At 28.9% G+C, this 23,084-nt stretch overlaps 11 protein-coding genes across 11 annotated transcripts, besides 17 other annotated features; 3 read left to right on the forward strand and 8 right to left on the reverse strand.

Annotated features, from left to right (window-relative positions):
* Window positions 1–48: 48 nt before the first annotated feature.
* On the reverse strand, window positions 49–3,772 carry TA13890 (uncharacterized protein; the record flags this gene model as incomplete). Its single annotated transcript, XM_947056.1, has 6 exons — window positions 49–666; window positions 765–991; window positions 1,059–1,814; window positions 1,906–2,481; window positions 2,580–3,335; window positions 3,478–3,772. The coding sequence occupies 6 exons, from the start codon at window positions 3,770–3,772 to the stop codon at window positions 49–51; spliced, it is 3,228 nt and encodes a 1,075-aa protein (XP_952149.1).
* Window positions 232–300: a sequence feature (1 probable transmembrane helix predicted for TA13890 by TMHMM2.0 at aa 993-1015).
* A 609-nt stretch (window positions 3,773–4,381) lies between the features above and the next one.
* Window positions 4,382–4,432: a sequence feature (Signal peptide predicted for TA13885 by SignalP 2.0 HMM (Signal peptide probability 1.000, signal anchor probability 0.000) with cleavage site probability 0.976 between residues 17 and 18).
* TA13885 (uncharacterized protein) lies at window positions 4,382–4,972 on the forward strand (the record flags this gene model as incomplete). The annotated part of the gene is made up of 1 exon (XM_947057.1): window positions 4,382–4,972. The coding sequence occupies one exon, from the start codon at window positions 4,382–4,384 to the stop codon at window positions 4,970–4,972; it is 591 nt and encodes a 196-aa protein (XP_952150.1).
* Window positions 4,973–5,342: 370 nt separating this feature from the next.
* On the reverse strand, window positions 5,343–7,744 carry TA13880 (uncharacterized protein; the record flags this gene model as incomplete). Its single annotated transcript, XM_947058.1, has 5 exons — window positions 5,343–6,242; window positions 6,416–6,613; window positions 6,836–7,053; window positions 7,296–7,479; window positions 7,595–7,744. 5 exons carry the CDS (start codon window positions 7,742–7,744, stop codon window positions 5,343–5,345), a joined length of 1,650 nt encoding a protein of 549 aa, XP_952151.1.
* Window positions 7,745–7,974: 230 nt separating this feature from the next.
* On the reverse strand, window positions 7,975–10,971 carry TA13875 (uncharacterized protein; the record flags this gene model as incomplete). The annotated part of the gene is made up of 7 exons (XM_947059.1): window positions 7,975–8,166; window positions 8,272–8,417; window positions 8,628–8,787; window positions 8,913–9,173; window positions 9,378–9,468; window positions 9,752–10,128; window positions 10,177–10,971. The coding sequence occupies 7 exons, from the start codon at window positions 10,969–10,971 to the stop codon at window positions 7,975–7,977; spliced, it is 2,022 nt and encodes a 673-aa protein (XP_952152.1).
* Window positions 8,131–8,166: a sequence feature (7 probable transmembrane helices predicted for TA13875 by TMHMM2.0 at aa 267-289, 391-413, 423-445, 452-471, 481-498, 503-520 and 600-622).
* Window positions 8,272–8,304: a sequence feature (7 probable transmembrane helices predicted for TA13875 by TMHMM2.0 at aa 267-289, 391-413, 423-445, 452-471, 481-498, 503-520 and 600-622).
* Window positions 8,752–8,787: a sequence feature (7 probable transmembrane helices predicted for TA13875 by TMHMM2.0 at aa 267-289, 391-413, 423-445, 452-471, 481-498, 503-520 and 600-622).
* Window positions 8,913–8,930: a sequence feature (7 probable transmembrane helices predicted for TA13875 by TMHMM2.0 at aa 267-289, 391-413, 423-445, 452-471, 481-498, 503-520 and 600-622).
* Window positions 8,943–8,996: a sequence feature (7 probable transmembrane helices predicted for TA13875 by TMHMM2.0 at aa 267-289, 391-413, 423-445, 452-471, 481-498, 503-520 and 600-622).
* Window positions 9,024–9,083: a sequence feature (7 probable transmembrane helices predicted for TA13875 by TMHMM2.0 at aa 267-289, 391-413, 423-445, 452-471, 481-498, 503-520 and 600-622).
* Window positions 9,102–9,170: a sequence feature (7 probable transmembrane helices predicted for TA13875 by TMHMM2.0 at aa 267-289, 391-413, 423-445, 452-471, 481-498, 503-520 and 600-622).
* Window positions 9,402–9,468: a sequence feature (7 probable transmembrane helices predicted for TA13875 by TMHMM2.0 at aa 267-289, 391-413, 423-445, 452-471, 481-498, 503-520 and 600-622).
* Window positions 9,752–9,753: a sequence feature (7 probable transmembrane helices predicted for TA13875 by TMHMM2.0 at aa 267-289, 391-413, 423-445, 452-471, 481-498, 503-520 and 600-622).
* Window positions 10,057–10,125: a sequence feature (7 probable transmembrane helices predicted for TA13875 by TMHMM2.0 at aa 267-289, 391-413, 423-445, 452-471, 481-498, 503-520 and 600-622).
* A 513-nt stretch (window positions 10,972–11,484) lies between the features above and the next one.
* TA13870 (uncharacterized protein) lies at window positions 11,485–12,341 on the reverse strand (the record flags this gene model as incomplete). The annotated part of the gene is made up of 2 exons (XM_947060.1): window positions 11,485–12,035; window positions 12,143–12,341. The coding sequence occupies 2 exons, from the start codon at window positions 12,339–12,341 to the stop codon at window positions 11,485–11,487; spliced, it is 750 nt and encodes a 249-aa protein (XP_952153.1).
* Window positions 12,342–12,730: 389 nt separating this feature from the next.
* On the reverse strand, window positions 12,731–13,760 carry TA13865 (proteasome subunit y, putative; the record flags this gene model as incomplete). The annotated part of the gene is made up of 2 exons (XM_947061.1): window positions 12,731–13,176; window positions 13,322–13,760. The coding sequence occupies 2 exons, from the start codon at window positions 13,758–13,760 to the stop codon at window positions 12,731–12,733; spliced, it is 885 nt and encodes a 294-aa protein (XP_952154.1).
* A 380-nt stretch (window positions 13,761–14,140) lies between these two features.
* Window positions 14,141–15,032, forward strand: TA13860 (GTP-binding protein, Rab-family, putative; the record flags this gene model as incomplete). The annotated part of the gene is made up of 2 exons (XM_947062.1): window positions 14,141–14,535; window positions 14,615–15,032. The coding sequence occupies 2 exons, from the start codon at window positions 14,141–14,143 to the stop codon at window positions 15,030–15,032; spliced, it is 813 nt and encodes a 270-aa protein (XP_952155.1).
* Window positions 15,033–15,155: 123 nt separating this feature from the next.
* TA13855 (nucleolar protein, putative) lies at window positions 15,156–17,630 on the reverse strand (the record flags this gene model as incomplete). Its single annotated transcript, XM_947063.1, has 7 exons — window positions 15,156–15,298; window positions 15,698–16,020; window positions 16,261–16,399; window positions 16,515–16,705; window positions 16,893–16,984; window positions 17,025–17,104; window positions 17,207–17,630. 7 exons carry the CDS (start codon window positions 17,628–17,630, stop codon window positions 15,156–15,158), a joined length of 1,392 nt encoding a protein of 463 aa, XP_952156.1.
* Window positions 17,631–17,728: 98 nt separating this feature from the next.
* Window positions 17,729–18,376, reverse strand: TA13850 (uncharacterized protein; the record flags this gene model as incomplete). Its single annotated transcript, XM_947064.1, has 2 exons — window positions 17,729–18,148; window positions 18,302–18,376. 2 exons carry the CDS (start codon window positions 18,374–18,376, stop codon window positions 17,729–17,731), a joined length of 495 nt encoding a protein of 164 aa, XP_952157.1.
* A 542-nt stretch (window positions 18,377–18,918) lies between these two features.
* Window positions 18,919–19,041: a sequence feature (Signal anchor predicted for TA13845 by SignalP 2.0 HMM (Signal peptide probability 0.089, signal anchor probability 0.836) with cleavage site probability 0.043 between residues 41 and 42).
* On the forward strand, window positions 18,919–21,549 carry TA13845 (uncharacterized protein; the record flags this gene model as incomplete). Its single annotated transcript, XM_947065.1, has 5 exons — window positions 18,919–19,241; window positions 19,566–20,104; window positions 20,497–20,675; window positions 20,904–21,182; window positions 21,337–21,549. The coding sequence occupies 5 exons, from the start codon at window positions 18,919–18,921 to the stop codon at window positions 21,547–21,549; spliced, it is 1,533 nt and encodes a 510-aa protein (XP_952158.1).
* Window positions 18,976–19,044: a sequence feature (3 probable transmembrane helices predicted for TA13845 by TMHMM2.0 at aa 20-42, 84-103 and 110-132).
* Window positions 19,168–19,227: a sequence feature (3 probable transmembrane helices predicted for TA13845 by TMHMM2.0 at aa 20-42, 84-103 and 110-132).
* Window positions 19,570–19,638: a sequence feature (3 probable transmembrane helices predicted for TA13845 by TMHMM2.0 at aa 20-42, 84-103 and 110-132).
* Window positions 21,550–21,784: 235 nt separating the features above from the next.
* Window positions 21,785–22,442, reverse strand: TA13840 (uncharacterized protein; the record flags this gene model as incomplete). Its single annotated transcript, XM_947066.1, has 4 exons — window positions 21,785–21,996; window positions 22,026–22,151; window positions 22,181–22,361; window positions 22,395–22,442. 4 exons carry the CDS (start codon window positions 22,440–22,442, stop codon window positions 21,785–21,787), a joined length of 567 nt encoding a protein of 188 aa, XP_952159.1.
* Window positions 21,908–21,976: a sequence feature (1 probable transmembrane helix predicted for TA13840 by TMHMM2.0 at aa 126-148).
* Window positions 22,443–23,084: the final 642 nt, after the last annotated feature.

The following is a 23,084-nucleotide window of genomic DNA, read 5'->3' on the forward strand; positions in this document are numbered from 1 at the left end:
TTAGTATTAAGGAGTTTATAAGGGTAGTTACGTATATAAGGGCTAGTATTAGGAATATATAGTAGTAATAGTAAGAGTAGCACCAAGATCAGTAGGAGCTTCAATGCTGGCAGTACCATTAGCAGTAGCCTGGTTAGCATTACAGTTAGGAGGAGTACCATAGTTAATTGTTTTAATACTAGGATCAGGAGGATATTTAGTTATTGCTTCTTTTATTTTAGTATCAGTATAGATTCCGTAAGCTAGAGTCCATAGAATGGCTGGAGTGGAGTGAATATATAAAATGGCCGTAAGTAAGATCTTAAGGACTATAAGGATATCAAAGAAGTGCCATATCCAAGCATGAACAAGATTATCAGCTTCAGCAGCGTCGGCGCATCCCCCTGATCCTCCTGGTTTGTGTTCGGATGCCTCAGGATCTTCAAGCGAAATGAATCCTTCAGCAAATATATGACCATATTCAATAGTAACAGTACCAGTAGCAGTAGCACTACTATCAGTAAGCTGGCTAGTAGTTACAATAGTATAAGTTATATTTTTAGCATCGGTAACAGTATACTTATAATTAGTAGTACCAGCAACTTGTTCCTCTGTATAACCAGCATTCTCAACCTTAGCCTTATCGTCACCCTTATATGTAATAGTAAGCCGATTCTGACTAGCATCCTTAGTAATTTCACAATCAGGAGAAGCATCAGTAGCTATGATTCTCGGTAATGAAGTGAGTAAATAAAGATTGCGGCAAGAGAAATTTTAATAACTACCAGGATATCAAAGAAGTGCCAGAACCAATTATGAACAACAGGTTCATCGTCGGCGCATCCCCCTGATCCTCCTGGTTTGTGTTTTTTGTATGTTCTCCAACCTCCGAAACCATTTTTATCATCACCAACTTTGTGAAATACGTATTCAGTTTTAGTTACCATTCTGACCAAATAGAGAGAAAGAATGAATAACAATCCAGTAGAATTTATTAGGATATATGACCTCTCTATAGGCATTATTGAACTCTTCGAAGGCTTTCACAAGTGGTTCGTAGTAATTTGTTTTAATAGTACCTGCAGTGTATGCATTTTCTTGTTTCTGAACCAACTCGAATTTAGATTTAACGCCAGTACCCCAACCTTCAAATTTCTTTTTTACTTCCTCAGCCTTGCTATGGAGATTAATAATACTGGCATCTGCGAGTTGATTGAGTGCCCCTTGGAGACTATTTACAGCATCCATGAGTTGTTCTTCAGGATTATACACAGCATTGAAAGCATTCCAGGCATCTACAACTGCTTGATACTTAGCAGGATCGGTATATTTTTCTTTTTGTCCCTTAACTGCTTCGAATTTAGGTTTTACACCATTAAGGCCGTTTTCGTATGCAGTTTTAACAGCTTGGGCCGGAGCATTTAGATCAGTACCTTTAGCACCAGCAAGTGCTTTGAGTTCCTTTCTAATTCCAGTAGCGGATTCACTCTCACCGACAGCTTCGGCAAGATCATTGGCTTTACCATCATCATCAGGACTACCAGTAACTTTATCAGCTAGTGCTTGAGCTGATTCATACAGTTTTTCTGCTAGTCCTCTTAGGTATTTAGAATCAGATGCTTGATCATTTGTACCAGCCTTATGCTTGAGTACTTTGGCAGCATTCTCATTATCAGCAACATTCTTTACAGCATCGTTAAGGTTATTGGCTTTATCGTGTAGTGCTTTAGCCAGTGCTCGAAGTCCATCAGAAGGTTCGGATTCACTTGCACCAGCTGCAGTTTTAAGTATGTTGGCATGAATTCCTATTGAAGTATCTTGAGTATGATTATACCCTTGTTCCATTATGTTACCCAGGATCATACATGTCAGAAGGAAGTAGATGTCAGTACTTCTGAAAATATTTTTCATCTTTGAGTTCGGTACCTGTAGCATTAGTAGGATCACGAGGAGTACTATGGCTTGCACCAATCTTAAGAGTATTTGTAGTCTTATCAGTTAGATTGTCGTAGGCAGTCTTATCGATAGTGATTTTACTAGTAGTACCACCAGTGATTGTCATATGCTTAGGAGGACTGGTTTGATTCCCGAGATTGAGGGTTCCACTCACACCATTGCTGGTACCAGAACCAGTGATGGTGAGTGTATTTTTCCCAATAGGTTTATCGGTGGAGGTTACCACAATAATACCTTTAAGAGTAACTGGAACATTACCACTAACACTTCCACCACTTAAACTGCCGTTGGCATTAAGCACCAGAACAGTATCCTTAGTGAGTTCAGGACTACCGATTTGGAGATTGTTAGTAGCATTCTTGATAGTTCCGCTGTTGATGGAGATAGTAAGACTTTGACCACTAACGAGTTTGAGTGATTGAAAATTATAGTCTGTGACTTTGATGGTAGCCTTAGACTGAAAAGAACCAGCACTTAGAGTAACAGCATTATCAGCATCATTAGCGGGATTACCTTCAGTACCACAGGCATTAGTGAAATGTAGACCTGGAAGAACATTGAATTTGATCTTATTATCATTACCTTCGCAATGTTGCAGAAATTGGTATGTACTGTGTACTGAAGTTAATAGATAAAGATGACACCTAGAGAAATCTTAATAACCATTAATAGATCAAAGAAGTTCGATAGGTAAGCATGAACAGGAGTAGTTTCAGTGGGTTTTGTCCAATCAGGGGCGTATTGGTATCGTTTCCATAGATTGAACTTACCATAGTAACAACAGTTATAAGTTTTGTGAACATCGTGAAGTTCCTTGGGATCATACTGGACAGCTGCAAGATTAACACCGGAGAGAGTAGCTTTACTATTATCGATGGTGAGATTGCCACTCCCTGTGAGACCACCAGAGAGATTAACAGTAGCACCATCGGAGAGTGTGAGAGAAGTATCAGAAGGTTGTCCATTCTTGTCGGTGATTTCTATAGGACCAGTGGCCTCGATGGTAGTACCAGTGCCGATGTTTCCAGTGAGTGTGATTTTCTCACCTGTCTTGAGCTCAGTAGAGGTCTTGATAGCTTCGTTATTTAGTTTGAGTTTAGGGGTTTGCAGAGGTCCAGTAGTAAGATTGAGATCTACACCAGTTTTGAGAGTAGTGAGAGTAGTGGATTTGGAAGCGATGGTAGTGAGAGTGGCTTTGACCGTATTGCTAGTACCGGATTGAGTGATGGTGATGTTAGTGTCTTGAAGTTTTAATTTGACAGTAATAGTGCTGTTGAGAGTTATAGGCCTGGGAAATTTATAGGTTAGAGCATCAGGATTACCACCACCACTACTAGCATTGAGCGTGAGGTTAGCAGATTGTAGTTTGTTAGTAGAAGCAGCAGTTTCAGCAGCGGTGACTTTGAGATTGGCACTAGTGTATGTGAACATGACTCATATCAAAACCTTCAGTAAATATATGACCATAAGTAAAAATAGTATCACCAGCAGCAGCTTTTGTAATATCACTACCAGTAAGAGTTATTTCAATACACTTCTTACCAGCAGTATCAGTATATTTAATAGTAAGTTTATCAGTATCCACACTAACATTACACTGAGTAGCACTAGTATCCTCAATAGCAGCAAGAGAAGTAGCATCAGTAACGCTAAGAGTAAGAGTAGCGCCCTTACCCTCCTTAGAAGCATGCTTACCACTGCCACCAGTAATTTTAGGAGGAGTAGCAGTTTTACACTCACCATTTTCAACAGTACCAGTTTTAATAGTAACATTACCCTTATCAATTTTAGTAGTCTCATTCTTAGGATGAGTACTATCCATATTACCAATCACCATGCCAATAGTATTAGGAGTAATTAATATATTAAGTACTCTAGGATATATATTTAAGATGAGGATTTAGATTTTTAGGTATGTATACTCTTAAAATAGGATTTAAGGATATTCAGGTGTATTTGAGCGATATATAAGAGGTATATAAGGAGTGTATTATTCAGGGTATTAGTACCGTAGCATTAGGCCCATTAGGTAGACAGTAGTAGTTATACTCCTAATATACACATACAAGTATATAATAGACTTAACACTCTTAGAATACGTACGGTAAATAAGACTAAAACACAGTACCATCTACGGTCTAGATCAACTCTATCTGATGAGTTAACTCAATTAAGACATGGTGAATTAACTACCTGATACCATACACATTCTATCTAAAATATACAATAGCTATTTATATATTTATATAAAGTCCAGATATAGGACCACTTCAATCTTACAGACTAGGTTAATAGATATAAATTACCACAGATGAAATTCTCTAATTATTGCCAGTGGGGGAAATATGGTGTGCCCCATCTCTAAAGCTATATGACATAGACTCTATCACTATAATCACTTTGTTACTAGAGCTAAAAACTTAAGACAACTATTTAATAGTCAGAGATGAAGTTTGTGATATTAGCTTTACTTGCCTTGGCATCTGGACTCCATGCCAAGAAATTGGACCTCAAGCCATTAGGCTTTGTCCTTTTTGGAAAGCATGGTGAAGGTACTAAAACCTCTGTTGCATCTGGAGCATGCCCACTCGGAACTCTTCCCGACACTGTATTCCTTCACAAGACCTTTGAAAAGGCAGGTCATTTCTTCACATGGGTTAGACCAGTACATGGTAAGGTTGATGAGGTGGTATGTGGAACCCATGCTGTTTGGAAGGCTGCTGCCGGTGAAGTACTTCTTGATTTACACTTTGTAGGTAAAAAGGACTCTGATAAGTTTGTCCACTTGGAACTTTTCCACCCAGCTGTAGGTTCACACCACCTATTCCTCAAATTCGTTGCCGATGGTGCTCTTGCTGGTTATCTTGGTATGGCAGCCTTTGTAGTTGGCGTTCATGGATTAGTCGCCGAACTTCCTAAAGTTGAAGGTCTTCCTGCTCATCCACTTGTCCATGCTTTGGTTGCTCATGCCGCTCATGTCGCTCATGGTGCTGCTGATGGTCTTGGTGCTGAGGGTGCTGCACTTGTTGCCGCTTAATTTAATTAAGTTTTAATAAATCGTTTGGTATTAAACAAACAGGACTTTGTTTAATACTTTGTAACCACATAATTTTAGTCCTATACCATAAAATACATATTACATAGAGTACATAGTATACTTAAGGCTACTAGAGTACCTTATATACTTGTATACCTACTAACTATATCCTAAGATACCTATTAATCCTAGTACCTAACAAACCTTATATACTCGTAATACTATACCTTATATACTTGTATGTATATACACTAGTGCATACTACTTAACTACTTAAGACTACTTTACTATATACTTACTACTATATACACATACTGTGCACATACTAATAGTACATATTACTATAAATATACTATTGTATATAAAAGATTTAATGTAATAATAATTCTTTAATGAGATCATCAATGGGTTGTTGTTGTATTATAGAATCACAAATAGATAATGCAGTATCAACATCTAAAACTTTACAAATATATATTAAAAAATGAAAATTATTCCATAATTCATCACCATTACCATTTATATATTCCATTAATTCTTTCTTTTCTACTTTTATTACATTATATTTTATTCCATCCATATTCATATTATCAATCATATTATTATTACTATTACTAATAGTACTATTACTGGTATTGGTACTATTGGATTGCGTATTACGATTTTCAATTGGAAATGGTATAGTTAATTTAGGAAAGAATGAATTAGGTTTAATTGGTGCTGATTCATTAATTCTTACTATTAACCAACTTGTATCAAAATCTACTACTTCTTTACCACTTTCTATTAATATCGGCATCAATTCTCTTATTACTTCTTCAGTACCACTACCACCAGTAGTATTAGTACTACTACCACTAGTACCACTACTTCCACTACCTCCTCCACTACTACTATTATTAGTGGAATCATGATGTATATTACATTTAGTTGAAATGATATGATTGAAGGATTGTGAAGAAGTGAATAATTCATCTCTAAAGAGTGCTAATGCAAGATCAGAAGCCATATAAGCATTGAGTACTGGTTGTCCATTATCATCTGGTGACATTGTACAAGTGACCATGGTACTAATTGGATATCCAGTATAGTGTATATGTTTTAATGAGTTATATTGCATTTCAATTACACGAATCAACTCACGTGCTGTTAAAAAACACTCATTTGGTAATCTTGTAAATATCATACCAATCCTCTCTAATCCTAATCTCTCGGCTATTTTATCCACATTCATTAACATTTCATCTTCTATCATTATTACATCATTTATCTACATTCATCAATTATTAAATACTAGAGTATTAGGGTATAAGTAAGGGGTAATTAAGGGGTATTAAGGCTAAGGCTTATTCTAAGGTATATAAGAGCTATTCTAGGTATTTAAGAGCTACTTAAGGCTATTTTAGGGTATTTTAGGCTATTTAGGGGTATTTAGGGTAATACATTGGAATATTGTGGTGGTTCATAAATGGCTTCACATACGGCTCGAATACCATATGGATAATGTTGATCTTCAGTATAATATCCATACATCCATCCAATACGTTGTAGACTCATTTGTAATTCATTTAACCAGAAATTAGCAAATCTTCTAACCTCTTCAACATTCATCATCTCCAAATGATCAACATGTCTATATTTCTGATGCCGTATCGTTATACTTTTTGGTAACTAAATTCAATTAATAGTATAATATTGAGGGGTATAACTCAGTTACGGAGCTACGTTACGGTGCTTGGTCAAGCAGTAACTATGGAACTAAGGTACCCCCTGAGGGGGAGCTAACTAACTAAGGAACTAACAACTATAGTTGATATAACTAACTACTCCTCTAATATCTAGCTAATCCTAAGAGTATATAACTAAGGAACCCCTGTAAGGGGTTAAGAAGCCCCTTCGAGGGGATTGGTGGTTGGCCGTGGACCAGTCACCGTAACGGAATACCTTATTAATAATCCCACGTTTAATTTTAATTGGTAAAAAAGAATTCATTAAAGGTAAATCACCAATTTCAAATCCATTTTCATGTAAATAAGCATCAAATGATTTAAATAATGGACCATCAATCTTCTCATTCTCAACTACTACAATTATTAATACAATTAACTATAATATTACTAATACCACCGGAAAGGGAGCTAATTCTATGGGTATCTAGTGTAATAGGGAAAGGGAGCTAATTTTACAGGTATGGAGTGTACCCCGGGAAAGGGAGCTAATTCTACAGCTATGGAGTGTACCATAGGAAAGGGAGCTAATTCTATGGGTATGGAGTGTACTATACTCTTAACTACTTAACTACTACTATTAAATATAAGAATACGTTGTGTATTTGTAATAGAATCATTCGATTGTGAATTTGTAAGATCAATTTCTTCAGGTTCATTTTCCGATTTTATATTATTTACAATTGTTTTATAACTTATTTCATCAATATTATTATCCAATATTATACTTGTACCATGTATTATACCAATCTCATTTAATCTTTTTTCATCATCCAATAACTATACAAATTTTTATACAATTAATTAATTTAAATAATTAATTTAAATAATTAATTAAATTAATTAAATTAAATTTAATTCTATAATTCTATATAAAAAATTGATATATAATTACTTGATAATTATTTTCAGTAAATAATTTAAGAAATGAATTATTTTTAATTTCTATTCGTTCTTTAATTTTATTTTTTAAATCTAATACTGTAGAATCTTCATCTAATATTATACGACTAATACCAATTTTACTCTTTAATCTAATTATCATTTTTAACCTCAAATTACTTTTAAAACAAATTTAAAACAAATTTTCAATCAAACTACTATCAAACTACTATTAAATTATCAAATTAATAAATAATGAAAATAAATTTTTATTAACACATTTGACAACAAATACACTATAATTACTAAAAAAATTATTTATTAATAAAAATATTTAATAAATAAAATTATATTTAATAAATAATATTATATTTAATAAAATTATTTTGTAATTTAAATTTTACAGAAATTAATTGCAGTTTGATAATTTTCAAAACACCAAAAAACTTTTCTATTAAATATTATTTCACTTTTAGCATTTGTATAACAACATTGTGATAAATTTGATGATTCATTTAATAAAAACATTCTATTATATATCGATTCTATTAATAAATTTGAACATAATATTATTATTAATATTACCTAAAAAAATTTTTATTCTCTTTATAATAATTTAATTATTATTAATTTTTATTAATTATTATTAATTATTATTAATATTAATTATTTTTCTATAATATTTATTACAAATAATATGAGTGGTATAATTCTTATTAATATATCGTAAGGTCCTTTTTTGAAATAATCAATTGGATATTTAATTAAATTTTTTATTCTTTGTTTAAACTTTTTTCTTCTTCTTTCTATTCTTATTTCATTTATACACTTTCTTTCTAAATTATTCCGTTACGGTGCTTGCTCAAACAGTAACTAACTATCCCCGTAGGGGACTCCTAACTATATAACTAACTCCCCTTAAGGGGTAACTAACTACAGTATGTATAACTATATATATAGAAGCCCCTTCGGGGGCTATATAGTTAAGGAAACCCCTTTTGAGGGTTATATCTAAGTTGGTGTGACCAAGCACCGTAACGGGATACGTTTAATTAAGAAAGATTCTTTTAATTTATTTTTATCATCAGGATTAAGTTTATCTTTAAAAAAAGATAATAATAAAGATTCTTTTATAGCACAATCTTTTAATTTAAATGTTGATCTTAATGTTATAAATCCCCAAAGTAATCCACCAACCCATCCACCCTATAATAATATATACTACCTTAACTATATATATAAACTACCATAATTATACTATTATACTCCTTAATTATACTATTATACTATTAACTATATATTTTAGTAAACTAGTAATAACTAATGGATACAAGATGAGAATATATAGAAACGGTATTATTGAAGAATGTAAAACTGATAATAGTAATAATAATAGCAAATGCAAAAATATAAATTGGTGAACGTAATAATGACCAATTTTCAACACAATATGGTATAAGTGCAGCAATAAGACCGAACATACAACCAGATGAACCAACTACTGTAAATGAAGGTTCAAATACACCAGCAAATAAATTACCCATAAATCCTGACAATATAAATGTACTTAAACTACGAAAAAATCCCCAATCCTATAATTCATTAAATTAACCAATAATTAATGGAAATTAGCTAAAAAAGGAAAAATAATTCTAAAAATTAGGATTTTGGAAATAAAGTCCAAAATTGATCGGGTTAGAGGAAATAAATTTTCCTCTCTAACCAGATCTTGCTGCACCTAAGATACCTAATCTACTCCTAACTATTACTACTAATTGACTACTTAATTATATTACTGGTTCAATAATCCATAATATTTGTGTTTGTGCTATTAAATTAAATATTAAATGTAAAACTCCACTATGCATAAACATACTCCAAAATAATCTATAATCCACAATAAACTATAATTAAGTAAAAGTAACTAAAATTAACTAAATTAGCTTAAATCAACTAAAAATAATTAACAAATTCAGGATTTTGGAAATAAAGTCCAAAATTGATCGGGTTAGAAGAAATAAAATTTCCTCTCTAGATCAATTTTTGCTGCACCTAAGATACCTCTACTTAACTACTGTACACCTAATCTACCCCTTAAACTACCTAATAACTACTCCTTAACTACCCCTTAACTACCTAACTCCTAATCCACTACTACTAATTGTGTAACCTAAAATATTCTTTATAATTACGTATATAATTAGTATTCATTCCACCGAATAATGTGAATCCCCGATAATTAGGTGAATCAAATGTAGAAGTAGATTCAACAACATTTTCATCACTTACAAGTGTTGATGGCCAACCTTTATCATTAGCTTTAGTACCTATATATCCAATTTCTTCTATTTTCTGTTGTAAATTATATTCACATGCACCATAACCAAACATTGTATGATAAGCTTTAGAATCATTTGGATATAATACTTTACTAATACAACGACCATTAAATGATATTTTATTTAATATAATTTGAAATAAAAATACAAATAATATTACTGAAGATGTTAATGTTAATACTGGATATCCACCAAAAACTGTCGTTATCTGCTCATTTCTTGATTTATTTAATAATATCTGTGGTATCTCACTTACTTTTTTTACACCTTTTATTTTATTCATACCAACAGTAGTAGTAGCAGTGGTAGTATTAGTAGTAGTTCCAGTAGTAGTGTTGGTGGTATTATTTTGTTTATTTGTATTGGATTCTATATTTATTATTACATTATCTAATGAATTTTTATCATTTAATGAATTATTTTCATTATTTAATATTTTTTTATCATCTGACGATTTTTTGTCGTCTAATTGATTTTTCTCATCATTTTGTTGTTCAGTTAATAAATTATGTTGTTTGAATAAATTAATAACTTTATTATATGTTGATTGATTTTTTTTAGTTTCAAATTTTTTCTTTAATTTTGCTACCTTTTCTCTACTTATATTTTTATCCTCCGTTACGGTGCTTGGTCCAACAGTACCAGTTCCCTCACCAACTCCTTTAGTATCCTTAGTAGTACACTCTGTAGCTGTAAAATTAGCTCCCTTTCCCGGAGTATCAAAAGTGTCATTTGCTCCCTTTCCCTTAGTATTAGTATTAGTACCAGTGGTATTAGTATTGGTTAATTGTGTTTTTTTAATCAATTTAGCATTTTTTTTAATTTTCGGTTTTTCATTTTCTAAATTTTCATTTTCTAAATTATTTTCTAAATTTTTATCGTCTAATTTTTCATTTTTTACAGATTTAAGTTTAGTTTTTAATTTTTTCTTCTTTTTAATTTCATGTTTCAATACATTTTCTGATTTTACATTTTCCAAATCTTTATTATCTAATTTTGTATTATCTAATTTTGTATTTTCATTAACATTTGAATCCAATACATGTTCCATAATTTATATAATATTTAATGCACTACACACTTGATTACCCATAAATTAATAATTTATATATATAAAAAATTTTTAAAAATCTAATTTAATATAAATTTTAATTATATTGAAAATTAATCTAATTTAATATTAATTATATTGAAAATTTACAAAATTTAATAATTTACAAAATTTATAATTACTTCAAATGTACAATTAATAACGCCAAATGTTGATTTAACTCGTCCAAATATTTAACTCTTCTAAATATTCAATTCCTTCAATTATTCATTTCCTTTGGATATTCTTATTTTTGTAAATACAATCATTTAACTCATATAGTAGCAGCAAATTTGGTCTAGAGAAGAAAATTTATTTCTTCTAACCTGATCAATTTTCAACATTTATTTTTAATATCATCAATTTCTAATTTTAAAGGTAATTTGATACATTTAAAGTTTATTTTTCTCAATTTAATGTTAATTTTACTATTATTTTATCTAATTGGATAATTATTTTCTATAATTTGTAATATTAACAACAACCAAATAATGTGAAAATATTTTTAATTGGTTTATTATTTTTTAATCTACGATGTGGTATTATAGCACCTGCTGATGCACATGAACCATTTGGTATTAATGAAGCTGGATATGTATAACATTTTATACCACACATCTTATTCTTTTCTATTTCATCTTTTATATTCTTCATATATTTCATTATTTCTTCTTCTTCTTCTTCCATATCATTACCCATACCAGTACCATTAGTACCATTAGTACCATTAGTACCCATAGTTCCCTCAGTACCACCAACTCCATCAGTACCATTACTATTAGTTAGAGTATTAGTAGTAATATGTATAAATTGATTATTTGTATTATTATTTGTATTATTATTTGTCATATGTGTAAGATAATTTGGTTGATTAAATGTTTTTGAAAAATATGAATCACTTAATAATTTTAACCAAATTATTGCTAATAATTTCATTTCTTTTATATTTAACATTGTTTCTTCATTTACTACTAACATATTATTCTCATGTAAATAATTCCTTATATACTTTAAATCCAACATTCCTAATCAATTTATTACACAAATAAATAATTAATTTAATTTAAAATTTAATTTTAATTAATTTAAATTTTATTTTATTTTATTTTATATTTTGGGAAATGGAAATTACCATTAGAATTTAAGAATGTAAAAATATAATCTTGAAAACCTTGTTGTAATAAATAATGTCTTAAAAGTGCTTCTACAATATCATATGGTAATAAATTTTCATTTGATATATCATTTGTATTAAATAGAATCTCAATATCTTTTTCAACATTTGGATATGCTGTTATTACTCTTAATCTTAATTCTTCCAATTCTTCCATATTTCTAATACTTCTAATTAATTTATTATACTAATCCTCTAATTATATAAATTTCTTTCTAATAAATTCTAATTAATAATTTTAATTTAATTGATATTATAAAATGTTAAAAGAATAATTTTTTATAAGATTCTATTTATGCACATTGGTGCTACATAATTACTTATTACTATTATTAACTAAAATTAGGAAAAAATAATTATAAAAAACACTAATTTGGAAATAAATGTCCAAAATTGATCGGGTTAGGAGAAATAAATTTTCCTCTCTCCTACAATTCTTCCTGCTCCTAGACTACCTACTCCACTCCTATCTAATAACTACCCTTAACTAACTCTACTACTCCTTAGACTACTTAAACTAATCTATTGTATAATATATTTATGATATTAATGTAATGTGAAATAATATTCTTTAACTTTATATTTGGTAATAATAATAGCTCTCATAATACCACCAGACGAGTTATCATTTAAAATAGCATATTCAATACTTTTTTTAAGTAATTTTAGACAATCTTCTTGTGTAGAATTTTTTTTATAATTGTCTTGTAAAAATGCTGTAATAAATGATGAACCGGAACCTGTAGCTAGAAAATCATCAATTTCAATTAATGTACCACCTAATGTTATATTATATATTTGTGAACCTAATTCATCTACACCAGCCAATATTACACCACAATATAACATATTTCGATATTCATGTACCAAATTATGTGTTGCTTTTGCTAATGATTTCACTAATGGTCCATTCATCAATTCTATACTATATTCATTTGTTTTATATTCATCAAATTCATTCATTTCATCAATATCCATTTCATCTCTAATATCTAAACATAATTTTCATACCTTCCATCAGACTAACTAAACTTAACTAGACTAGCTAATTTTCCCCCCAAACTAACCAAACTAACTAAACTTAAATAATTTCCCCATTAATTAACTATAATTAACTAAAATTAACTAATGGATTACGAGTTGTATAACGACCAGATGGTTTAAGTTGTTGTTTTAATGATTGTGCATGATAACGTATTATTGTTGATAATGTTTGTGAATCAGCAGCACTTCCAGATCTTAACATGAAAATATTTGGTAAGATTCTTGTTATTTTACGTGCAACTCTATTTGCTACTATTTGACCTGATGATGTACGTCCATCTGCTACTAATATCACACCATCCATAAATTTCATACCAATTATTGTTGTACCCATTTGTATATCTTCATATTTCTTCTCCAACATCTCCAAACTAACATTATTTTCTAAGTGGTCCAAACCATTCAAATTGTCCATAATGTTCATTTTGTCCATGTTCATCTTATCCAAACCACTGATATTGTCCACAATGTTCATATTGTTCATGGGATTTAATATATTAATGGATTGATGTGGTAGAATTTGTAGATTCATTATGAAAATATAAATTGATAGAAATAATTATGGGAATTAGAATCCAACAAATTTTCAAATAATTTTTAATCAAATTATTAATTTTATATTTTTAATTAATTTTAATTTAATAATTTTATTTTTTTTTCAAAAAAATTATTTTGTCTCGTATCAAAATTATTAAATCCAAAATTATTAAAATTCAATTTTCAATATCAAAATTTTCTACCAATTAAAATCAAATTAAATTAATAAAATGAAAATTAATTAAAATTAGTATAAAAATTTATTTTGAATAAATTGAGTATAAAAATTTGATAAGTTGTTAAATTTCATATGGTGTGTCATGTGTGGATATTAATTAATATATTTTTAAAAATGTTAGTTTAATAAAAATATAAATGGCTGAAGAATATGAACATGTTTATAAAATTATATTATTAGGTGATGCTACTGTAGGTAAATCACATTTATTATGTCGATATATAAAGGGTAATTTACCAATCCAATCAAAAGCTACAATTGGTGTAGAATTTGCTACAAAAACTGTACCATTAGCATCTGGTGGTAGTATAAAAGCACAAATATGGGATACAGCAGGACAAGAACGATATCGTAGTATAACAAGTGCACATTATAGAAGAGCTGTAGGAGCATTATTAGTATATGATGTAACTAATCGAATTTCTTTTTATAATTGTAAAAAATGGTTAAATGAATTAAGAGCTTCATCATATGATGATATTGTAATACTACTCATCGCCAATAAAATTGATTTAATCAACAAATACAACTCGTAATATAAATTAATTAATTTAGATTAATTAGGATTAATTTATTAATTTTAGTAATTATGATTAATTTATTAATTTTAGTAATGAGAAGGAAAATGTGAAGGAAAATGTGGGTTCACAGGAAAATAAAGATACTGTACAGGAAATTAATGATGTTGATGTAGTATTAATGATAGAAGGTATGGAATTTGCTAATGAGAATAATTTATATTTTTTTGAAGCATCGGCTGTTACAGGTTATAATGTAAAGGAAATTTTCGAATTTCTTATACAACAAATTTATAATTTAAAATCACGTTTACCTTCAATACGTGATTCCAATACTTTAAATACTCTTACCAATAATGATTTTACCAATAAAAATTTTAATACTAATCTCAGTAGTAAGAATTTCACGGGTACTGAGAATTTCACTGGTACAAAGAATTTAGAAAAGAATTCAAGACAATTTGGTTGTTTAGAACAAAATTGTTTAACTAATAATTGTATTATACAATAATTTATTATCAATTATATAATCTATGAGATTAGTTAATGAATATTTATGTGATTAGTTATTGAGACCCATGAGATCAGTCCATGGTACTCATCAGACTCATTAGATTCGTGAGATTCGTTGAGATTAATGTAGTTTAATAATTTTGGCTATAAAGAATCCATCAAGATTATGTTTATGTGGATAGAAACGTCGAGCAAATTTGGATATTGAAGGATGGAATTTTTTTCCTCTAAAATTTGATATTGCTGGACTACCAATTTCTAATCCTATAACAGCGTTACGGTGATGCGTTACGGTGCTTGGTCAGGCGGTAACTAATCCCCGTAAGGGGTATAACTAACTACTGTAACCAGGTACCCCTGTAAGGGGTATAACTAACTAACTAATCCCCTAATAACTACATAGACCCTGGAAAGGGAGCTAATTTTACAGCTATGGAGTGTACTCCTGGAAAGGGAGCTAAATATACACTTTAACTACTATGGGAAAGGGAGCTAAAAAAGTGTATAACTAAATAGAAATCCCTAAGGGTATATAACTACAATAACTAAGGGAACCCCTTTCAGGGGTTAAGAAGGCCCTTTCGGGACTATATAGCTAAGGGAACCCCTTTAGGGGCTAGTGGTTGGTGGGTGGCCGTGTGACCAAGCACCGTAATGGAATACCTAATGGTAAAAGTTTAATATTGAATTTTTTTAAACAATAATGTAAAACTTGTTCATTTTCTTCAATAGAAAGACTACAAGTAGAATAAACAATAATACCATTAGGTTTGACAAGATTAATCGAGACAGATAAAAGTTGTTTTTGTAAATTGGAATTACGCTGTAAATCTTTTAAATTACGTTTTATCTTTATTGATGGATCACGTGATATTACACCTAAACCTGAACAAGGTGCATCTAATAATATACGATCCATTTTTGGTAATACTTTTAATAATTCTTCACCTTTATAATTACATACAATACTATTCAATATACCCAATCTATAAACTAATATAACCAATAATTAACTAATAAACTAAAATTAACTAATTTTATGAAAAAATAATTCCAAAAAATCCTATTTTGGAAATAAATGTCCAAAATTGATCGGGTTAGAAGAAATAAATTTTCTTCACTAGATCAATTGTTGCTGCACCTAAACTACTCTACTTAACTACCTAATTATACCTAACTACCTAATTATACTTAACTATAGTAAGTATGTAATGGTATGTTGATACCTATGAATATTTGAAACGAGTGATTTACATCTTTGTTTATTAGAATCATTAGCAAATAATATACCAGTATTATTCATTAATTGTCCAATATGTGTAGTTTTACCACCAGGTGCAGCACACATATCCAATATCATTTCATCTACATCAGAATAAACTATATAACCAAGGGGATAACTACTGTAGGTATATAACTAACTAAAGTACCCTTGGTAGGGTAATAGGAGCCGTGTGAGCAAGCACCGTAATGGAGATACTTGGTTTTGGTGATAATGAAAGTACTGGTATTAATGATGAAGCAGATTGAAGTATATAATGTCCAGCTAAATATTCAGGAGTAGCACCAATTGGAACTTTAGAAGAATGAACTACTAAACCTTCTTTTGTCCAATCACCAATAGGATCCACATTCGCACCTCTATTTATCAAATTCACTGCCAAATCTTTTCTAAACCACAATTAACCAAAAAATTGAAAAAATAATTAAGAAAAATCCTATTTTGGAAATAAATGTCCAAAATTGATCGGGTTAGAAGAAATAAATTTTCCTCACTAGACCAATTCTTGCTGCACCTAATCTACCTAATCTACCCCTTAACTACTCTACCTAACTATACTAAAAGTATAGTTGATACCGTTTGGTTTTAAGTGTATTAGTTCTAATAGTGAGTGGTAATGGTTGTTCATTAGCATCGAAAAATTGAATAGCTTCCAAAGGATTAAAAAGCTAAAAAAAAATTTATTTAAAAAATTTAATTAAAAATTACCTTGAAAAAATAATCTGATAATTCTTCAGAATATCCATAATATACCGTTACTAATTGTTTTAACTCATTTATATATGATTCTAAATATATATTACCACATCAGTGACAGTAGCTATAACCATAAGGGCAGTAGGTATAACAGTAAGTAACTATAACAGTAACGACAGTAGTAAAAGTGTTACCTCGATTTCTTGTTGTAGAATTTAAAGATTTCCATTTGGATAAGATTCCACAAATATTTTCAATTCTTTCTTTAACAGTTGATAAATCCATTAAATCAACTGATTTATTTCCTGTCAATTCATCTAAATTAACAGAATCCGAAGCCAAATTGAAATTATCTCCAGTGGAATCCAAAGGAATTTGATCAAACTCATCAGTCTCAATCAAATCATCCGAAAAATCACTTTCAGAATCATTTTCCTCATTTAATGGTTCACTATTAAGATTCTTACCATTCAATGACTCAATATTAAGATTCTTACCATTCATTGGTTCAGAATCATTTTTCAAGTCATTTAATTGTTCAGTATTAAGATTCTCAGAATTCATTGGTTCACTATTAAGATTCTTACCATTGGTTGGTTCAGAACCAAAATGAATCATTTTTAATTAAAAAAATATAATCTAACAAATTAACAAATTATTTAATAAAATTAATTTAATTAATTAGTGAATAAAAATATATTCCCACATATATAAAATTAATAACCATTAGAGGCGAGATATTCAGCAAGATTGAATGCGGCCATTCTGGAAACGGTTTTATCTTGTCCTCTTGTTTCATCATAAACTACAACGACAATATAGTTACCAGGTGTTTTAATAAGATGACATCCTCCTTTATTTTTGGCTCCACATACACACTCGAATTTGAATGAACCACTTTCCATATCCGGATCATATGAAGCAAAAGTATACTTTTCACCACCCAGAAATATACCTTCACTTGACATTTTCTTCTCAAATACCTCACGAATTGTAAATTTCTCATCCACTTTTACCTTTAATGGATTTCCTGCATCATCCATAGTCTCATATTCATATCCTTCTTTATATACACTATCCCAATGTAATCCTTCATGATCTACATCTGATGCTACAAATAATTCACCATCTTCACCCTAACAATTATTATTACTAATTATTACTAATTATTACTAATTATTACTAATTATTACTAATTATTACTAATTATTACTAATTATTACTAATTATTATTAAATATTATTAAATTAATTATTAAATTATTAATAGAATTAATTAAAGAAGATTACATTAGCAATACCAGCTCCATAACAACTATTATTAGCTAGAGCAGTTTCTTTAAGAACAGGTACCCATTCAGCCATATTATACAAATATAATTATTATAAATCAATACTATAAATTAATAATACAAATATATTACTATAAATTAATAATTGTAAGATTAGAATATATTAAAAACAACAACAATTAAGATTAGAAGATATTACAACATACACACTTCCCCATATAAGCACATTGACGCACATTACAACTAAATTTTAATTAATATTTTCATCATTCCACATTAATATTATTAGACATTATTAAATTAATCAAATATAATAATAATATAATAATAATTTCATTAATATTCTTTAATACAATAATATTCGATTAATTTATTTAATTTATTTAATATTCTTAATATATTATTCTATTAAATAAAATTATTATTATAATTAATATATTATTAATACATATTATTATTAATATACTTAACACATTTTATTTACTATATAATATATAATATATTAATTTATAATATATAAAATTATTATTATATTTAATATATTAAAAAAATATAATTTTAAAATTTTAAATTTTGATATAAAATATTTTGATAATGAAATAATTTGAAAATTTGATGCCCCAGTGTTATAAATTGATTAGTAATTGTTTTAATTGTAAGATGCAAAAATGGGCAAAAATTTTAGCTACAATTGTTTGCTCAGCTTTGAGTGCATTATTTTCAGGTTTAACTATTGGATATACATCAATTGATTTATTCCAACTCCACCTCTTATCGCAATTCACACCTACTACAAAAGAAGACATTGCTAATCAAAAACGAGCAAGAAAAATTATTCCTCTAAGATCTGATCCAAATAATCTTATGATTGCTCTTATAGCATGTAATGCTATGATCAATTCATTACTTGTACTCTTTGTTGGAGAATTATTCGAATTGTATTTTCTTACACATTTTTATTATTATTTTCTTATTTATTTATTTTTTTTTCTATAATTATTTAATTTATTCATTAATATTTTATTTACTCTATTTATCTTTAATTACCCTTCAATAACTCTTGACTACTTAGACTCCTTAATTACCCCTCAATTTAGTCATTTTACGCCTTAATTAGCTCTAATAGCCTAGAGTAGAGTAGATAGAGTAGCTAAGGTAGATAGTACCCTTAAGTAGCCTAGAGTAGCTAGTACCCCTAGACACCCTTAATTACCTCTATAACTATTAATTTATTTACAATTATGTATATGAAATTAATATAGTGCTATGGGTTTTATTGTATCATCATTAATAGTAACGATATTTGGTGAGATATTTCCACAGACTGTATTTTTCCGTTATCAGCTTCAACTTTGTTCATTTTTTGCTCCATTGACATTTGTAGTAAAGTATGTATTATATCCAATAACGAAACCAATGTCGATGTTATTGAATTTGATAATTGGGACAAATACCGAAGTAATATATAATAAACAACAATGGAAAGCATTAGTAGATTTACAAAAAGAGTGTGGTGGAGTTTTAAGTGAAGAAGAAGCTAAATTATTAAAAGGTTGTCTGAGTCTTAGTAATGTACAGATTGATTCAATTATGACACCAATAGATAAAGTGTTTGGATTAGATATTGATTCAGTAATTACAATTTCATTAATACAAGAAATTGCTAAAGAAGGTTATTCCAAAATCCCTGTCATGGATAAAACTAAATCACAACCAATTGTAGCTATATTATTAATCAAAGATTTACTTTTATTAGATCCTAATAGTAGTTATCAACTTGATGAATTATTATCTACCATAGGTATAATCTATAGTAGTCTTAGGTAGTTATTTAGTTACGGTGCTTGTTCACACAGTAGTAGTATAGTACAGTAGTATAGAGTAGTTAACAGTAGTATTAGAGTACAGTAGTATTTAGGTAGTTAAGGGCTATTTAAGGCCTATAAGGGCTATTTAAGGCTATTAGGTAGTTAAGGGCTATTTAAGGCTTATTAGGTATATAAGGCTTATTAGGTATATAAGGCTAATTAGGTATTTAAGGCTTATTAAGCCCATTAGGGCTATTAGGTAGTTAAGTAGTTAAGATATTTGGTGGAGCAATTTTGATAGTGGAATATCCCTCCGTTACGATGTCAAATCCAACATCAGCCCCGAAATGGGCTACTTTAGTAATATTGTTATGAATATATATAGGAAAGCCAGCATATGCAGTAGATCATGATATTGGATTATTATCAGTATTAATGCATTTCAAAGATGATCAAACACATATCGCAGTAGTACGCAAAGTCGAATATCAAAATAATTCCGATCCTTTATATAAACATATTGGAATTGTTACACTCAATGATATCTTTCAAATGATCAATCAAGTATAATTAGCTATTTTTAGTTATCCCTCCGGGGGTTACTTAGTCCCCTTAGGGGGTTAGTTAGGGGAGTAGTTAGTTATCTAGTAGTTCCTTGGTTAGTGCCCTTAAGGGGATTCCTTTAGTCAGTTATATACCTCTAGTAATTAGTTATATCCCCTTACTGGGATTAGTTACCCCTCCGGGGGTTCCTTAGTTACTGCTTGACCAAGCACCGTAACGTGGTTATAGGATGAAAGTGGTGAAATAGTAATGACAACAGGAGATTCAGTAGAAAGATCACGTCATAGAAGTCGAATATTTAAAATTTTGGATAATTTAAAAGACCCAAGATCATTTAATTTAAATTCCATTTTAGATATCCTACCAATACAAGAACCAGAAAATCTACTCAAATTATTAAGACTACCAATCAATCCAGATAATCTAGATAAAATTAATCAACATCGTATTTATCTAATTAAACCACAAGTCTTTTTACCAACACATTCATTAACTATTATTACTAAAGTATTTTTTTCCACTTAATTTCTTCATTATTAACTAATTTTCTTCATTAATTAATTAATTTTCTTAATTAATTTTCTTTCTTATTTTCCTCAAATTTCCTATTTTATTACTAAAAATTACCAATACTATAAATTAGTATTTAATGATTCTATAGGGTATAGTAACAGATGAAGATAATAAATGTAAATTTGAAGCACCTTTTGTAATAAATCAAAAGAAAGCGAAATTAACATATGAAAATGAAGTATTTGTTACATTAACAGAATGTCATCTCATACAAATTAATCCTGATTTACTCATTTCTACAACACAAGTACCAACCAAACATTTAAATAATACAAATAATAACTTAAACATATCACAGTAATACTATACTAAGGCTATACCACACTATGCTAATACTGTGCCTATACTTAAGGCTATTCAAAGGCTATACTATACTATGCTAATACTGTGCCTATACTTAAGGCTATACTATACTACAACTGTTATACTGTTATACTACAGCTATACTACAGCTATACTACAACTGTACTACTGATTGTAATACTATACTAATGTGTATAGTTTGAAAAAATATTAATATACTATAATAGTAAATATTAATAACGATATGGACTTTTATATTCATACATGTTATTATAGATGTCAGGTCTATAGACATTGGGTACTTGAAGAGCTTTAAGTTCCTCTTGATATTCTTTATCAACACATAAAAGTTGTTCAAAGAGATATACAGTACAGGCTACTGTACCCACAGCTACAATTGCTACAGCTCCAAGAGCACCTAATCCTACAGCACCAACACCAGCACCTAAAATAATTAATAACCATACAACTTACCCAAAAAATATAAACCAGACTTACAAGATCCTAAGTTACAGGATACTGTGTTACAAGTTGAGTTACAAGATCCTGAAGATTCATTTACTTGTTCAATATATTTAATCTCATTTTCATCATAGTCACCTATATAAATATATAATAATATTAATTACTTGGATTGATGGAATGGTTTCTAGGTTGAGTGAATTGTGAAGCAGAAACTCTACCCCTCACATCCCTAACAACATCATTCAAACTCTTCCTATACTTTTTAGGTTTCCTATTATATTCTTTAATAAGTTTCTTGTTCACATTAGATTGGAAAGGACAACCAAATGAAATTTGATCAAAGACCTGAAGAATTAATATATACTAAAACCAACAAACCTTCCCGAAATATTTACCGAAAAAAGTACCAGAACAGTCAATTTCCATCAAAATTAATTGGAATCCAAATTTTAAATAATCAAAATGTGTAAGAAGAAATTAGATCAAAATATGAAAATTTGTACTTAAATAATTAAAAAAATCAATTAAATAATATATTCATGTATAATTTTGGAAAAATATTAATAAAAAAATTAAAAAAATTGAAAATGACTACAGAACATGCACATGCAAATAGGAAGATTAAAATTTCCCTTAAAATATAAAGGAATCAAAAATGTTTTAATCAATGGAATTAGTAAACAAATTTATACCATACGAATGATTTAGTTTACACATTTATATCATAAGAATGATTAAGTTTACACATTTATACCTTACACATGATTTTAAGATAAAAGATTGGGAAGATTAACCTTTTAACAAAATATTTTTAAATAAATTGTTTAATTAGAATTTTCATTATAATTTCAAATTTTAGTATAAATTGCGTAAATATGTCTATATACATATTTGTTAGGGCTAATTTGGCCTTAATTGATAATTTAAATTTACACATTTAGGTCAAATAATTATTAAAAAATTAATTAATAGAATTTGATATTTAGAGTTTAATTTTTCAAAATTTATACTATTAATAGTCGGTAATTCCCACAACTTTATCTCTAAATTTAAATGAAATCCATTACA

This window comes from Theileria annulata, chromosome 2 (genome assembly GCF_000003225.4).
Source record: "Theileria annulata chromosome 2, complete sequence, *** SEQUENCING IN PROGRESS ***".
Classification (NCBI taxonomy): domain Eukaryota; phylum Apicomplexa; class Aconoidasida; order Piroplasmida; family Theileriidae; genus Theileria; species Theileria annulata.